Source organism: Acipenser ruthenus, chromosome 10 (assembly GCF_902713425.1).
Source record: "Acipenser ruthenus chromosome 10, fAciRut3.2 maternal haplotype, whole genome shotgun sequence".
Lineage (NCBI taxonomy): Eukaryota > Metazoa > Chordata > Actinopteri > Acipenseriformes > Acipenseridae > Acipenser > Acipenser ruthenus.
Window position 1 is genome coordinate 50,530,251 of NC_081198.1, and position 15,642 is coordinate 50,545,892.

The 15,642-nt window shown below is 41.1% G+C and overlaps 1 protein-coding gene across 2 annotated transcripts in view; it reads left to right on the plus strand.

Annotated features, from left to right (window-relative positions):
* The window catches only part of cps1 (carbamoyl-phosphate synthase 1, mitochondrial), a 42,664-nt gene that overhangs the window by 245 nt on the left and 26,777 nt on the right, over positions 1 to 15,642 (plus strand). Inside the window, exons 1-21 of one of the 2 annotated variants that reach the window (XM_034021528.3) lie at positions 81 to 772; positions 1,976 to 2,085; positions 2,604 to 2,748; positions 3,151 to 3,240; positions 3,419 to 3,475; positions 3,620 to 3,712; positions 4,344 to 4,433; positions 4,807 to 4,935; positions 5,470 to 5,576; positions 6,211 to 6,352; positions 6,628 to 6,705; positions 7,013 to 7,111; positions 7,198 to 7,293; positions 7,618 to 7,807; positions 7,968 to 8,125; positions 9,269 to 9,397; positions 9,668 to 9,812; positions 12,273 to 12,483; positions 12,798 to 12,996; positions 13,281 to 13,457; positions 14,614 to 14,732. In XM_034021528.3, coding sequence (XP_033877419.2) covers positions 656 to 772; positions 1,976 to 2,085; positions 2,604 to 2,748; positions 3,151 to 3,240; positions 3,419 to 3,475; positions 3,620 to 3,712; positions 4,344 to 4,433; positions 4,807 to 4,935; positions 5,470 to 5,576; positions 6,211 to 6,352; positions 6,628 to 6,705; positions 7,013 to 7,111; positions 7,198 to 7,293; positions 7,618 to 7,807; positions 7,968 to 8,125; positions 9,269 to 9,397; positions 9,668 to 9,812; positions 12,273 to 12,483; positions 12,798 to 12,996; positions 13,281 to 13,457; positions 14,614 to 14,732 — 2,681 coding nt within the window. In that variant the 5' untranslated portion in view covers positions 81 to 655. Of the gene's footprint in view, positions 1 to 80; positions 773 to 1,975; positions 2,086 to 2,603; positions 2,749 to 3,150; positions 3,241 to 3,418; positions 3,476 to 3,619; positions 3,713 to 4,343; positions 4,434 to 4,806; positions 4,936 to 5,469; positions 5,577 to 6,210; positions 6,353 to 6,627; positions 6,706 to 7,012; positions 7,112 to 7,197; positions 7,294 to 7,617; positions 7,808 to 7,967; positions 8,126 to 9,268; positions 9,398 to 9,667; positions 9,813 to 12,272; positions 12,484 to 12,797; positions 12,997 to 13,280; positions 13,458 to 14,613; positions 14,733 to 15,642 lie in introns of those variants that run through there. The other variant, XM_059032550.1, reaches the window with a different exon arrangement.

The following is a 15,642-nucleotide window of genomic DNA, read 5'->3' on the forward strand; positions in this document are numbered from 1 at the left end:
GGATGATGTAAGGTTGGTTCAATACCGGCGTGCGCGCTGTCCATTTTCATGATAACTATATCACAGCTGCTAGTCATCAGACACCAACCTCTCAACTCGGAATTGCCATAACTGAAGGAGAGGTGTAGTCAGTGTAATCTGATTTTACCACCACTGAAATCACTCTGTCAACTAAAACATTTTTAAAACTTTTTTTTTTTTTTTTTTTAATACGGTATATATAGAGTATAATCTTCATCGCAATATACCGTAATACCTTAATCATTTTTAAACATCACCATTAGCGGTTGAATTCGACCAAATTAAACATTGGTGGCTGCTCTAACAATACCTACCTTAACAATACCTCTGAGTAATATAAGAAAAACATAACATTTCATTAAAAAGACGCCGTGCAGTCCGCGACAGACCGAGTGCCTTAGGGTGCTTCTATTAGATACTTTACGGTACAGTTTATTTTTTTTCATACTTGGGAATATCAGATGGAACACGCAACATTTAATCACACAGGATTGGCTTCGCAGAGGATCTGTGTGGCTGGCTGGTAGCAGAGAGATTCTGCGGACGAGAGGGATTTCTAGTTTGGGGAAACAGGTCATAAAAAGCAGACTTGTAAACTAGTTACAGAAGTCTTCGTAAAATTTTATATACAACGATGACAAAGATTTTGACAGTATACAAGTTGGTGAGATCTCTCAAACATGGGCTGTCTTCATCGTGCCACAATACTGCGGTTTTAAAAGCAGCCGGGTTACGATTATTCAGTGTGAAGGTAATTTGAATCACCTTATATTTATTTATTTATGTTTTTATATATATATATATATTTTTAAAAACAGTTGTTTACTTTGAAAACACACTTTTGCATTCTTTCTTTGTACATGAATGTGTATATGCTAAATAAATATGCTGCCAGTAACTGAACGTTTTTTTTTTTTTTTTAAATTCAATTTAGCCGAATAAATAAATAAATAAATAAATAAATTAATTAATTAATGCGAGTGTTGTGACTGGGTTACTTTACACTTAACTCACATATTTTAAAAAGCGAAATTCTGCCACATTGGTCATCCTTAAGACATATTCGTTCATTTAAAGAAAAAAAAATGGTTATAAAGATATTTTTTACCTCACTTTAGCTCACTGAACGTCGGATCTCGTGCGCTGCTAGCCACCACTGAGGTGGTGCGCGGGCAAATCATAAGGACAGTACATTAGGTTTAGGTTATGTTAGGCTATTGTTGGGTCTTGTTGCCTCTAAAACTACATTATCAAGTGGTGGGGTGGCGTAGCTTCAACTTAGTCACAGGGGAACATGCAAAACAGTAAACGGGTATCCGGGTAACCCGGCTGGTTTAATCCCTGTCAGACAGCGCCTCTCTCTGTAGCCGTTCTTGTTGTCGGCACCCAGGGGGAATGCTGAGCAGATTTTAGGCAGCACCTAGCTTTTCTGCCGTGTGGAACTGCAAACTGTGGGGTAGGACACAGATAACATGTGGGCACCTGTGGTCGTTTGCCATGACTCCAGCACGGGCACTCCTGTTCTTTAGGAATTTACGTATTAGAGACATAATAATTGTTGTGATTTATTCAACTGCTTTAGTCTGAAGCCAGTTTAATTGACAGAGACTTCACTTTAATTTAAAATGGAATTGGAATTGAAAAACAGGAATTGACCCCCCACCCTGCATGGCGCCAACAATATAACCGTTATAGTGGGGTGGCCCTACACCTCAAGGTAGAATTTATTTTTAAAAATTGCAAGCATTGCTTTTGGTTATTACTGTATGTTGGTTATTGAGGGCTAGTTTACTGTTATGACTGTCTTTATTTAATGCAAATTCTAGTGTACTGTGCTGATCAGCTAGTTTACTTCCAAGTTCTGATCTGATGCACTGGAGAGAGAGAGAGAGAGAGAGAGAGAGAGAGAGAGCGTGTGTATATATAAAATGTTTCTACCTGCTTGGTTCCTCAGGCACAGACTGCCCACTTGGTGCTGGATGATGGTACAAAGATGAAGGGCTTCTCGTTTGGGCACCATGGCTCTTCCTCAGGAGAGCTGGTGTTCAACACAGGCCTGGTTGGGTAAGGACTTGCTCTGTGTTTATTCTGTTTGGCAATGTTGGAATTATCATTAATTATATAAAAGCACAGGGTGAAAACCTGATTGGACATGATATTGTAGATATTATCAGTCGGAAGTATAAGGTATAGCTCTGTGTTTTTATTTATTTATAAATGAACTTGGCGCGTGTCATTTTCTGTGTCTGTACAAATATAGACTTCATGTCTTTCTAACCTACGAGGTTTGCATCTGGGATCTTTTTGTTCCTGGTATATTTTAAACAGCTGTTTGATTTGAACAACAGGGATGGAAATAAGACTCCTGTTGCAGAGCAGTTTGATTAATTCCTGGTTTTACTGAGTTTAATAAGACACACCTGATCTTGTTACCTATACAGACTGGGGCTAATCAAGCACATATTAAAACCTGGAGTGGGTGAACCTGCTATGCAACAGGAATTTCATTTCCATTTCTGGTCTTGCATTTGTTGGCTCTTTTGTTGCGATTGCTCAGAAACTCTTCCTCGGATTGATTCCAGGTACCCAGAGTCTCTGACGGACCCGAGCTACAGGGGCCAGGTTCTCACCCTGACCTACCCCATAGTGGGCAATTACGGAGTCCCAAACACAACGGAGCTGGATGAGCTGGGGCTGGTCAAGCACCTGGAGTCCGAACGCATTCAGGTAAATACTGTCCAGAGGAGGGTTACAGTGCGAGTAATCGAAGCTGCCAACAGCAAAAAAAAAAAAAAACATCAAAAAGGGTTTCTGGGTTTCTGTTTCCAACAGGATTCTTTTGCAATTCCAAGCATGCCAGTGATACTAAAAAAAAAAAAAATAGGTTTGAATGGTCAGGTGAATGCAATATGATACTAAATTTTTAGTAAACAAGTTTACTAAAAACAAAAGCATTATTCTTTGAATCAAAACTTAGTATATTTTGCTAATTGAATGCTTCTTGAAGTCATTAACGGCTAAAAGAATGAATTGTGAATGTAGAAACTGGATTCATATTGTGTGTAACTAAGTGACTGTTCCTGGGAGACGTGGAGTGAATTGCAGGTTGTTCATATTCTTCATTTCCAGGTGTCTGGCTTGCTGGTGCAGGACTACAGCCACGAGTACAGTCACTGGAACTCTAATAAGTCTCTGTCTCAGTGGCTGCAAGAGGAGAAGGTATGACTAGTCTGTCCGCTGATATATCCAATCTGATTTGAAATAATCTGAATAGAATATACTGGGTTGGATTTCAAACTGGTTTTAAATGCCTGAAAACCTATTGAAACAGGTATAGTAAATGTTGAAGGTGTATCTAATTATTTCCTATCTCTTACTTTTTTAATTGTTTTAAAAGGTCCCAGCCTTATATGGAGTGGATACCAGGATGTTGACCAAAATTATTCGAGATAAGGTAACTCCCATTGCTGGATCCGGTAATTGGCTCTGCTTGTTGTTGAAAGTTTTCTTAAATGTGGTGACATTTGTTTTTTCATCCTTTCTGTTATAGTAAGTGTCTGGTATAAGACCGATCATTTGTTACTTTTTTTATTTTTAGGGAACAGTTTTGGGCAAAATAGAGTTTGAGGGGGAACCACTGGAGTTTTCCAATCCCAATTTGCGTAACTTGGTTGCAGAGGTGTCCACGAAGGTAAGTGTCAGACTCTTAAAAGGAGTTGATATAGGTAACTCAAACCGTTACTTTGCAGTACAGAAACCAGTAAATAAAATGGAAATGGACTTAGGACAGAGGAAAGGAGACACTTCTTCAAACAGAGAGGGGTATGTAATGGGTATGGAATGTTGCTGAGGCAGAAACACTTGGATCCTTTAAGACTCGACTTGACAAAGTTCTGAGATCAATCAGCTGCTGGGAATCAAATGAGCTCAGGTGGGCCAAAGGGCCTCTTCTCGTTCGTAAACCTTCTTGTGTTCTTATTATTTCACAGTGACATTCAGACTGATTATAATCTGACAGTGGAGGGTCAGACCATTGTCTTAACCCTGTCTTAGACTGTTGGTTGAAGTGGGCAGCGTTGTGGAACATGCTACCAAGAATTAAGGGTGGAGGAGTCCAAGGCATTTAGCTGATATGATTAAACTTGATGCAACTGCTGGAGTATAAGTGTTGTATTGTACTGGTGTGGCACTTACTGCACACGTCTCCCAGTACATTTCTGTAAATAGGAATAAGTACAGGAAGTAGGCGGAATACAAGAGGTAATGTCTGCTCGTTTTATGAGAGAGCTCCTGTAACTGAGTTACTCCCTTTCACTCTGCAGGAAGTGAAGGTGTTTGGCAAAGGGAATCCTGTAAAAGTTGTTGCAGTTGATTGTGGGATCAAACACAACATCATAAGGCTTTTGGTTAAGGTAAGGTTCAGTGTTTAAACCCACCAAAACCGACCAACCATAAAAAAAAAAAACACATAATTATAGCACAGTTGGAAAAAGAACCAAACTCAACATTGATATATATATTGTAAATCACTTGTTGGAATAGTAAAACATTTGTAATGTTATGTCAAGGTCTTTCCGATTACATGACCTTGTCAAAGGCTTGTCAACGTTCACGTTATTATTCAGAGTTATATTTATAGTACCACTGTAACATTTGTTTTTTAAGTTATGGATACAACACATTTCCTCCATTGTGACGATACCATTGTTGTCATTGTATTGATGACGTTCCTGCTCTTCTGTTTGTAAGCTGCATTGTTTCCCTGTCCTTTCCTCTGTCTCTCAGCGTGGTGCTGAGGTCCACTTGGTGCCCTGGGACCATGACCTGCTGGGGATGGAATACGATGGGCTGTTCATCTCAAACGGGCCCGGCGACCCTGCCCTAGCGCGCACCCTCATTGAGAACGTCAGAAAGGTACTGTAGGCTCGTCAAGCAGAACTCTGCTTGAACTCCTCTTTCTTCCGAAGCTGCTGGTGGTGAAATACAGTTTTACAGCTTAATCATTGTCATTATATACAATAATGAGGCCAATAACTATTAACAGAAATTAAGCAATGATACCAGTTACCAATTTCTTGATGCTTCTCAAATGCACCTCCAAGTGCTGCTGTTTTATACAGTCTCTACACCGCTTTGCATGCAAAGCTTAGTTGCTGGTTTATCTCTGTGCGTCAGCAACGTTTTGACCAGACAACTCTTAATTGCACCAGGTCAGGTGAGGTCAGATCTGCTCATTTTATTGTCCCCTTTTTTAGCCAATAAAACATTCTAGCAGCATATGCTGCCCACATACAGCTGCACCCTTGATCATAGTTTTGCACTTAATCTTTTAATGAACTCTTTACACTGTCAATATATTTCTGAAATATGAAATACAGTATGACTTTCGACATGGTGGGGTGGAGAATGTATCAACTCATTCTCTCTCATTCTCTCTACCTTGTGTAGGTGCTAGAGAGCGACCGCACTGAGCCTGTTTTCGGTATCTGCATGGGAAACCAAATTACGGCATTGGCGGCTGGAGCCAAGTCCTACAAGCTGCCTATGGGGAACAGGTGAGTAGGGTTATTCTGTGTGACATAAGCACTTATATGATTGGCTTGTAGGAGGGTGCACACATGATGGGTGCTGCGATGGCAGTCTTGGCAAATCAGAAGGCAGAACAGAATTCTCAAATTCAAATGAACAGGGTGCCTGAGGTTTAATTACAGGGATGGAAATAAGCATAGCAGTTTGATCCATTCCTGAGTTTACTGTGACCCATCTGAGCTTGTTACCTATATACTGGGGCTAATCAAGGATGTATTAAAACCAATACAATAGGAGGCTTATTTCCACCCCTGAATTATATTGATCCTTAGATTGCACACAGCCACACGCTTTATCTTGAGGGCTTGAGTTCTAATGTGAACACTTGTACAAAAATTCCTTCTCAAGGGTATCGGAATCTAGGTCTGCAAAGAAACCAGTTTCAATGCTTGGCATCGCTGTATGTGTTGAGATAAGGTGTTTGGTATAAGGTTTTCTGTGCAACATGTGTTGTTGAAGGCCATTGAGCCACACAGGTAAACCAGTGGCATTTTCTTTGACATATCTGTTGTTTAAATTATTACGTTTTTGAATATTTTCTTATTGCACATCCCGTCACATGCACAATGGTACATTTTTTTTTTTTTTTTTTTTTTACAGAGGACAGAACCAGCCTGTGGTTAACCTGTTGAATGACCAGGCCTTTATCACAGCTCAGAACCATGGCTTTGGGATAGACAGCAAGTCCCTGCCCCCGGGGTGGAGTCCTCTGTTCATCAATGCCAACGACAACACCAACGAGGTGCAGCGGCCAGACTGTTTGTTTAGGCTTCTGATAAAAAGCCATAGGAATAAAGATTGGTTACAAATGGATGTTGCTCAAAAAGTAAAATGTGTTATTTAATGTAGCATGTTGCTAAATCATTGCTATAATCCACAGTACAATGTTTGTGAGGGTGTCTAAATGAATTTACAGTTTGGCCAGTCAGCCTGTCCTAGTCCCATCCAGTAGCTTTGTGCTAGTGAGCTGCTTTGCTGCTCTTCAGTTTGGATGTTTGTTTCTCTCCTGTCTTGCAGGGAATAATGCACAACTCCAAACCTATCTTCACTGCTCAGTTCCACCCTGAAGCCAAGGGAGGTCCCACAGACACAGAGGTAAGATCAGCAGGCGTTTTGGATGCGATCGGTTCAGAGCTGTGAGCTGTGCGAGGTTCATGCAAAATGCTTACTTGCAGCACACAGCCTCTCCCTCACCTCCTACTGTGAAAGTCTTTCAGCGCTTACTGTAGAAAATGTACAACACATTAGGTTACCTGCCTTCTGTCTTGACTGGAGTTATCTTTGCAGTACTACCAAAGCAGTCTGCAGTTTTGAGTGGGGTTATCTTTGATTACTGAAAGAGTTGTAAAAATTACTGGCTTCTATTTCCCATTCTAAGACCCATCCCTTGTCTTTATTCCAGTTCCTGTTCGATGCTTTCCTTTCCCTGATAAAGAATGGTAAAGAGACAAGCATTGCGGCTGTAATGCCCAAGAAATTCCCCTTGCCAAAGAGGGTCCAGGTATGTGAGCCAATATGGGTGGTGGTGGTGTTGTGGTAGAGACAAAACAAATGTGTACTCACAGATATTCTTGTGGATCCTCGTAGGTGTCAAAGGTTCTGGTACTCGGCTCAGGGGGATTGTCAATTGGTCAGGCTGGCGAGTTTGATTACTCCGGATCCCAGGCTGTTAAAGCACTGAAGGTAGGTGCAGTAGCACACTTGATTGAATAATAAAATCATCTGCACTTGATTATAAATATGTAAAGGAATCCTTCTTTTTTGTGCTCTGGGTTCTGATTTCAAATTCTGACGTAACAGAACAAAGCCAGTTGACCATGCATTGTCTGCTAATCAATGGAATGCATTTAAAGAAAGGCTTGCTTACTTCAACTGTTGAGGAAACATTCTACAAAACATGACCTGTAACCCCCATCACCATGACAGAACACTTCTTCAATGTACACAAGCTCAAGGAGGGTTTATTATAGTGCCATTCTACATGTGCATTATTTTATTATATTGTAGGAAGAGAATCTGAACACGATTCTGATGAATCCCAACATAGCGTCTGTTCAGACCAACGAGGTGGGGATCAAGCAGGCAGACTCTGTCTACTTTCTTCCTGTCACGCCAGAGTTTGTCACAGAGGTCATCAAGACTGAAAAGCCTGATGGGATACTGCTGTCCATGGGCGGCCAGACTGCTCTCAACTGTGGTGAGCTGCCTCTCCATGCTTCTCCAAAAGCGTTATCTAAAAAATTTGTGAGTTTGGGGAGATAAAACTAAGTTGAGAGGTCCTACTCTTTAACTATCTGACTGTATGGGTGGTGTTTGGGGTTGTGTAGCTGACTGCCTGTGCTTCCCCCTCCTTTCAGGGGTGGCGCTGTTCCAGAGCGGGGTGCTGAAGAAGTACGGGGTGAAGGTCCTGGGGACCCCTGTGGAATCTATCATGGCCACAGAGGACAGGCAGCTATTCTCAGACAAGCTCATGGAGATTGATGAGAAAATTGCCCCCAGTTTCGCTGTGAATTCGGTAAGAAGCAGCAGTTGGTGGTCTGGACCTCATCCGAGTTCACTAATACTAACTGTTATTAAAGACCACATTTATTTGTGTATGTTAAGAGTCTAAATGGACATGCACACTCTAGTAGATAAAAGGTCAGTTCCCACACTTGGTCATTGAATGAATGCTGAGACATATACATTTATTAATAGACTGACGATGAACAGAATACAGTGAACCAGTGCACGCATGAGTCTGTGTGTCTTTCCCGAGTGCAATCCCTTAAATACAGCTGTTTCACTTACAGTAATTTATAAGTCTTACAGAACACGTAGTCTTGCTTTAATTCCATAGTCTTTTTTTTTTTTTTTTCTTAAACTGTTACAAAAACAGTATTTCAAGATAAAACTTAATAATTGATTGTTTTAAATGTTACTTCTGACTCTGGAATTGAAGGATTGATTTGATTCAGAGAGGATATATTCTGCTTAAAGTCTAGATTTAGGGATGTGAAGCTGCGATCACACACATCCTGGTGTACATCATGTTAACTACGAATCTCTGGGTCGGTAATAATGAGGTGCTTCACCCCTTAACTCAAAAGTGCTATTTTTAGCCAATTAAGTTTGCGCTGCTGAGCTAATGAAGGACATGTCAAGGTAGTGCGCGTTTATTCATTCAGCTTTCATTTTCTTAGAATGAGGTGGCTCTCGATCAGCAATGTTAATGGTGATTTCTTGTATCAGCAAGTTCTTCTGAGGCACTACTCATCACTTGTTCTTCACAGAGACGCTGTTTATGAACAATACCTCACGCTCAGTTTTCAGTACCTTTTTTATCTAGGCTCTTCATTCAGATAAATACCTGACTAGCAGTTGTCTAAAATGCATTTGCTTTGTATGTTACCTATGCATATCCTATATTTTGCATTGCCTGGTCTAATAATCGCAAGCTGTATTTCAGGATGAGCCAGCAAAAGTAGAACATCGTTTTAGTGTTGTTTTTTTTTTTTTTTTTATCCGTGCTGTTCCTGCTCATGAACCAGTGTTTTGATTCCTGCAGATGTCTGTCTGTCTGTCTGTCTGTCTCCTGGGTTATTTTCAGGTGTAAGGAGGTTATAGAGGCGTTCCTCCTGTCTCCTCCCTGTTATTCGTGTGTTTGTGTATTGTGCAGGTGGCAGACGCCCTGCAAGCAGCCGATCAGATTGGGTACCCTGTGATGCTGAGATCTGCCTACGCTCTGGGTGGTCTGGGGTCGGGTCTGTGTGCCACCAAGGACAAGCTTCTGGAAACTGCCAAGAAGGTATGAGTATGCTTGGGAGGCACTGACTGCCCTGCCTGACAGATCCTGTACAACATGTGGGTGGGATCCTTTTGACAGACCCTAACCCATCTTCAGGCATGATAGGATGACTTCTTACCCGAGGGCCCACCTGTTTTAAATTGGCCAAAGATATTAAGTAAATTCAACTTTTTCATTTTTAGATTCATGGTTTAATTGCGCTGTTCCATTGTATTTTTGGACCCTTGAGTTGGAGTTTTGCTTGGTTAGCCATGCCTGCTCCTTCCACAGGCCCTGGCGATGTCCACTCAGATTCTGGTAGAGAAGTCCCTGCTGGGCTGGAAGGAGGTGGAGTACGAGGTGGTGAGAGACATCGCTGATAACTGTGTCACCGTCTGCAACATGGAGAACTTCGACCCGCTGGGCATTCACACAGGTAAACCCCTACCATGCGAGCTTGTGAACTGGAAGAGACGCGGAAAAGTACAGTACCATAACCGCAATATAGACACTGTTAGTGTCTGAGTGAGTGTAATATTTGTGAATTTTGGTAGCATGGAATTAACTACATTGTTACACTATAAGGATGAGACCGCACCATGTTTTAAATTAACAATGTATAAGGATTTTTGCCTATGTATTTCCCTGACCTTGCAGCTCTTTAGCTTGGCACATGGCCCGAAATACACCAATGTTGGAGTGACTGGCTTTTCATAACTCAGAGTGCAGCTGTGACCTCGGGACAGATGATAAAACCTTTGTTTCTGTTTAATAAGCTGTTTTGAGCCTATGTACAAACCATAATCCAACCAATTAAAACTGGTTCTAAAACCATTTACTTTTGTTGAAAGTGACATGCTATAACTTAAGGTAAGGTAAGTGTCACGGAATGCATAATAACACACTATTTGAACACGTAAGCTTTTTCTGATGACCACACACCAGTGTCCACATTGTTCCAATTAAAATGGCACAAGCTCCTATTGTTTCATCAGCGTTTGTTCCTTTTCATTATACAACCTGTTACTTATGCTTCCCATTTAAATGATGAAGGAAGTGAGAAATCATTGAAACTGTCTGTAGACATTGTGTGATTTTCCTGTGTTTAATGTAAGCTCTGAATCAATGCAGGGTTAACAAGCTCTTAAAATTAAGCTGTACATGGCTGGTGCACATCAGCAGTTTGCAATCACCAGCCTTGTCGTTCGACCTTGTGATGTATAGGTATAGCGCTTTGCTGTCTGTGAGAATTGAGCAAAACTCATAGCAATATTCTTAAATGTAACTTCTTGTTATCTGTCTCAGAAAAAAAAAAAAACAACATCTCTGATGCCATGAAAGCTCAACTTGGCTCAGAAGTAAATAACATCTACACTGATGGCAGCTCAGAACACCATCAACTGAGACTTGTATGTGAGATCACTGATGTATCACTGTGGCAAAGTGGTTTGCAGTGCTCAAGTGTAGAGGTGATGCAGTGCTCAAGATAATGACAAACAACAAAGTACTGGTGAAATGGTGGTTTATTTATAATCCAAAGTCTGATGACAACAGTAAAGAAAAGGAGGGTTGGCAATACACAACAATGTGTATAAACAATAAACAGTTCAATAAACAAAGTGTTGCAGTCCCGAAATAATAGACACAGTTATTAAACACACACAAGACACACACACGATCACAAGTCCAAAGTGAGTGCTAACATGCAAGTGGTGAAATACAATTAATCCGTGAACAATGGTCAAGTGCTGTCCGGGTTTGTGCTGGACTTAAGCGACAGCTCCAGATCGTGTTGGCCATCTAATAATAACAAACAATACAATTAGACTTGACAAAACAAACAAAACACTCACAATGATATTCGCTTGTCCTTTAGCGTTCTCTTAACCATAAACAAAGGAACAGATCACCTAGCCACGTCCCCTATTTGTACCTTCAGTCATGCCCCCTTGATTAGCGAGTGCAGCCGTTTCTCCTCCAATCCGTGGTTGCCACATCGCTTTCCCTCTGGAGCAATGATTTAATGTACCGTGCCCCCTTTCTAGATGGCCAACTTCCACCTAACCCTGGGAATTAATTGTAAGGCCATCCAGTCCAGTGCACTCTGTTCCTTTTACACTGCAACCTCACAGGTCGGGAGGGAGATTTATCACCAAGAATCATTCTGTCTCTGTCACAGTCACCTTTGATTTGTTTTGTTCCTGCTTGCATTTTGATTCCTGAATAAACTATTTTTGATTAAATTTACCTGAAGAAGATTAATTATTTTTAAGAAGAAATCAAACCTCTTACAAATGTTTACCATTCGTTAGTTCCAAATAACCACATTACATTCTACATTGAATGTTATTGTTTAGATACAATACGTGACACTAGTATTAACAGAGATAGGCAATTGATCAGATTACCTGAACCCCTGAAGAGCCCACAGACTGATACATCAATGGTCCACAATGATCCTGGAGGTATTAGAGGCTTCTTTGTCTGTGTATGCCTCTATGTCTGGTATTTATACTATAGTAGGCTCAGAACATACCTGACAACAGTCTGTTTTTGTTATCTTACTAATTATCAATAGAAATGAGATATTTAGCTGTTATTTCATTCAAGTGCAACCACCCACTAACTACTCTCTTTTACAAGGTTACTATGGTTAATTGTTTACCATGTTTTCTTTTCCAATACATTTCTCCAATCAGTTACTTTAGCAACTCTACTTATGCCAAAGTCACTTCCAGCAAACTGGTTTAACATTACCAACACATTTTCTCTCATATGACATTTGCATTCTACATGAGGTACAACAGCCTCTCCTTCCTCATTGTTTAATGTTTAAACAATGCTAGCCTGTTCCAGCACTCCTCTCTTTTTGCTAAATCCTGGGTTCTTTCCTCAGGGGATTCCATTGTGGTGGCCCCCAGCCAGACCCTATCTAACGAGGAATACCACATGCTGAGGGAAACTGCCATCAAGGTGGTGCGCCACCTCGGGATTGTCGGGGAGTGTAACATCCAGTATGCCCTCTGCCCCACCTCACTGGATTACTGCATCATTGAGGTGAACGCCCGCCTCTCCCGGAGCTCCGCCCTCGCCTCCAAGGCCACTGGGTAAGGCCGGCCTGCTCACAGAAGCACATGTAGGACTGAGCGGCATACAGGTGTGGCTGTGTCGTGTTTGTGCAAATACGTTGCAACTATGAGGAAACCGATTACCTCCCACGGAGCACTCAAATATAAGTTTGTTTTTAAACCATCTCAGACTTTGAAATAAATGGCATCTTATTGTACAAGAATGTACGGCTTGGGGTGACTAAAAAGGATTATTAAAGAGGTAGATAATTTATATGATCTCTGTCTCTGTCCCTGTCTCTCTCTCTCTCTCTCTCTCTTTCTTTGCTCCTGTCTGTGTTCTGTCCTCGCAGGTATCCACTGGCCTTTGTGGCTGCCAAGCTTGCTCTGGGCATCACCCTGCCCGAAATCAAGAATGCCGTGTCTGGGAAGACGACGGCCTGCTTCGAGCCCAGCCTGGACTACATCGTCACCAAGATCCCCCGCTGGGACCTCGACCGTTTCCAGGGCACCTCACAGGAGATCGGCAGCGCCATGAAGAGCGTGGGCGAGGTGGGTGGTCCGCACTGACACAGCCGTGTGCTTCTTTTTGGTCTCTTTGTGTCTGCTGGTTTTTCGCATTATTTGAAGATGTGACTTTACACTATCATTAATAAAAGCACTTGGATACATAGACAAGCAAATGCTACCTGTACAGTATATTGATTACTGCAAGACCTAAACTAAATATATAATGAGTTGCATTAATATTCAAGTTCTTTCTATTAATTTTAAGGTTGCTGGCGCTTTTTTTAAGTCCTGTTGGTTGGTTTGAAAGTGTCTCTACCTGTCTCTAGGTGATGGCAGTCGGACGCTCCTTTGAGGAGAGCATTCAGAAAGCTCTGCGGATGTGCCATCCCTCGGTAGACGGCTTCATGCCCCGACTGCCCATGAATAAGCCCTGGGCGAAGAAGCAGGACCTGGAGCAGGAGCTGGCAGTGCCATCCAGCACCCGCATCTTCTCCATCGCCAAGGTACAGCGACCACCTTGCCTTTGACGACTATTTGGGGTGCCATGTTTATTCCAGTGGCACCTTTGCCCTCGCAAATAACAATAACAATGCTGCAATACATTAGATTTATAACTAGCCTATTTATTTATTTATTTATTTATTTATTTATTTATTGCTCTCCTTGAAAATGCCTTTTGATGTTTTTTATTATTATGTTCTTTGGTGAATATTGCCTGATACTGTACATTCTTTAGCTTTTAAGTTTAGTCTTGTTGCACTGCTACTGGAGTATTGCTCTGTTGTAATGTTCTCAGGATCCATATTTTCATTCCTAGCTGGTTGGGTGTGTCATTGTAACTCAGGCCACGTTGATTCCTCATTGGCTATGAGAAGCCAAATTTCTTATTGACACAGAACTTTGATACAAAAATAATTCTAACCCCACCCACCAGATGCTTTTATAGTCAAGTTTCATTTAACACGTGCATAATCAATTCCTACAGTAACTTCTCATTTGCTATAGATCTGACTATTATCCTCACGTACGGGAACCAATATGTTGTATAAAAAGAACATACCTTCCCTATTTGCCTGCACATAATTCTAAGGAATTTACATGAACCATTTTATTTGCTTCATTCTATATCTTGAAATGCTCATTAATAAATTGTAACATTCGGGATATAACTTAACATTTACATTGCATAAGAGTGTGAGCCATTCTGCATTTTAGTGTGAGCTTAATTAGAGCCAGCACACACCTTTCTTAAAAGTAACTTACAAATAAGGATCTCTGGGAAAACCTGGAATGGCTCCGACAGTAACGTCATGGGAGTCTAGTACACAGACGTTTCAAGTCTTTTTCAAAGCCCGTCTTCACTTACCACTGTTTTTGATTTGAATCCTGCTTGTGTGCTATTGACTGTAGCTTTGAACCTAATACTGCAGTAGACAAAATATTACCTAGTCCGCAGGACATGTTGAGGTCGCTACCCCCATCCTTCACCTTTTGAAGTTTAACTGATTCCCTTGAAATGCATTGCTGTTTCAATGCACTGTAATTGAACTGGGCTCCTATCCTTAGCTGCTTTTATATCGGTGGCTGTGGAGCCCAGGAGACTAGACTTTGTGTTCAGTCCCTGTCCTTGCCTGTCAAGCTCTGTGCTCTCCCCTCCAGGCCCTACACAACGGGATGTCTGTGGATCAGATTCACAGCCTGACAGCCATCGACAAGTGGTTCCTGCACAAGCTCCGCAGGATCGTGGCTCTCGAGAAGCACATGAGCCACTTCAGAGGGTAACAACACCTTTTTTTTACTACTATTGGGGAATGTTTTAACCTAAATTCCTGGCAGATTTTTTCCCATGCATGCTCTAGCCCCAGAGCACCCTCTGACTCAGCCTCTGTGGTTCATTTATATAATATCACCATAACTATTTTAATATGGGTTGTAGCATGCAGCATTTATCAATTTTTTCATCATTGCTTAACATTTTTATTGTTTTTTATTATTATTATGATGATGATAATGATTTAGTCGTTTAGCAGACGCTTTTGTCCAAAGCGACTTAGGCCCTGTCCACACTACATAACCGATCTCGAGAACCGTACTCGAAACCGCTCTAATTAATACAGCTCAAAGCATCCACACTGAAGTACCGTTTCATGTTTAGACAGGCTTAATGCATCCACACACCATTAGAATAGTTCAGTTACAATTCCCAGCAGCGCAACGAACCGTGGAAATTAATACGCTAGTATCCCACCATGCACTATATTTTATTTTAAAATAATGTGTTATGCCCCATATTAAAAGAGGTCCATATTGTATAAATGAAATATAACAAGTATTGTGGGAAAAGTAAATCCGAAGTTTTCAGGTTTTATTTTTAATCAGGTTAAGTCCCTTTAAACAAATTGAGCTGATTCTGTTTTATAATTAAACTCAGAAAAGGCTGTTAATTACAAAACAATCTTTGTTTTTACCTTCATATCTTGCATGAGCCTAATTCTGGTCCTCTTAATTTTATTTCAAACAGAGCTGACACATTACGTAATTTGTTCATCCCCGATCCTACTTTTAACTCGCATTTCATTTTTGCAGTCGCCTAATTTAACGTTGTGTTTTTGTTATTTTCTCCACTAGTTTAACAGAGATGTCCTGACAGATTTTTTGAAGCATAAAAATGAATACCTAGTGCGGAGT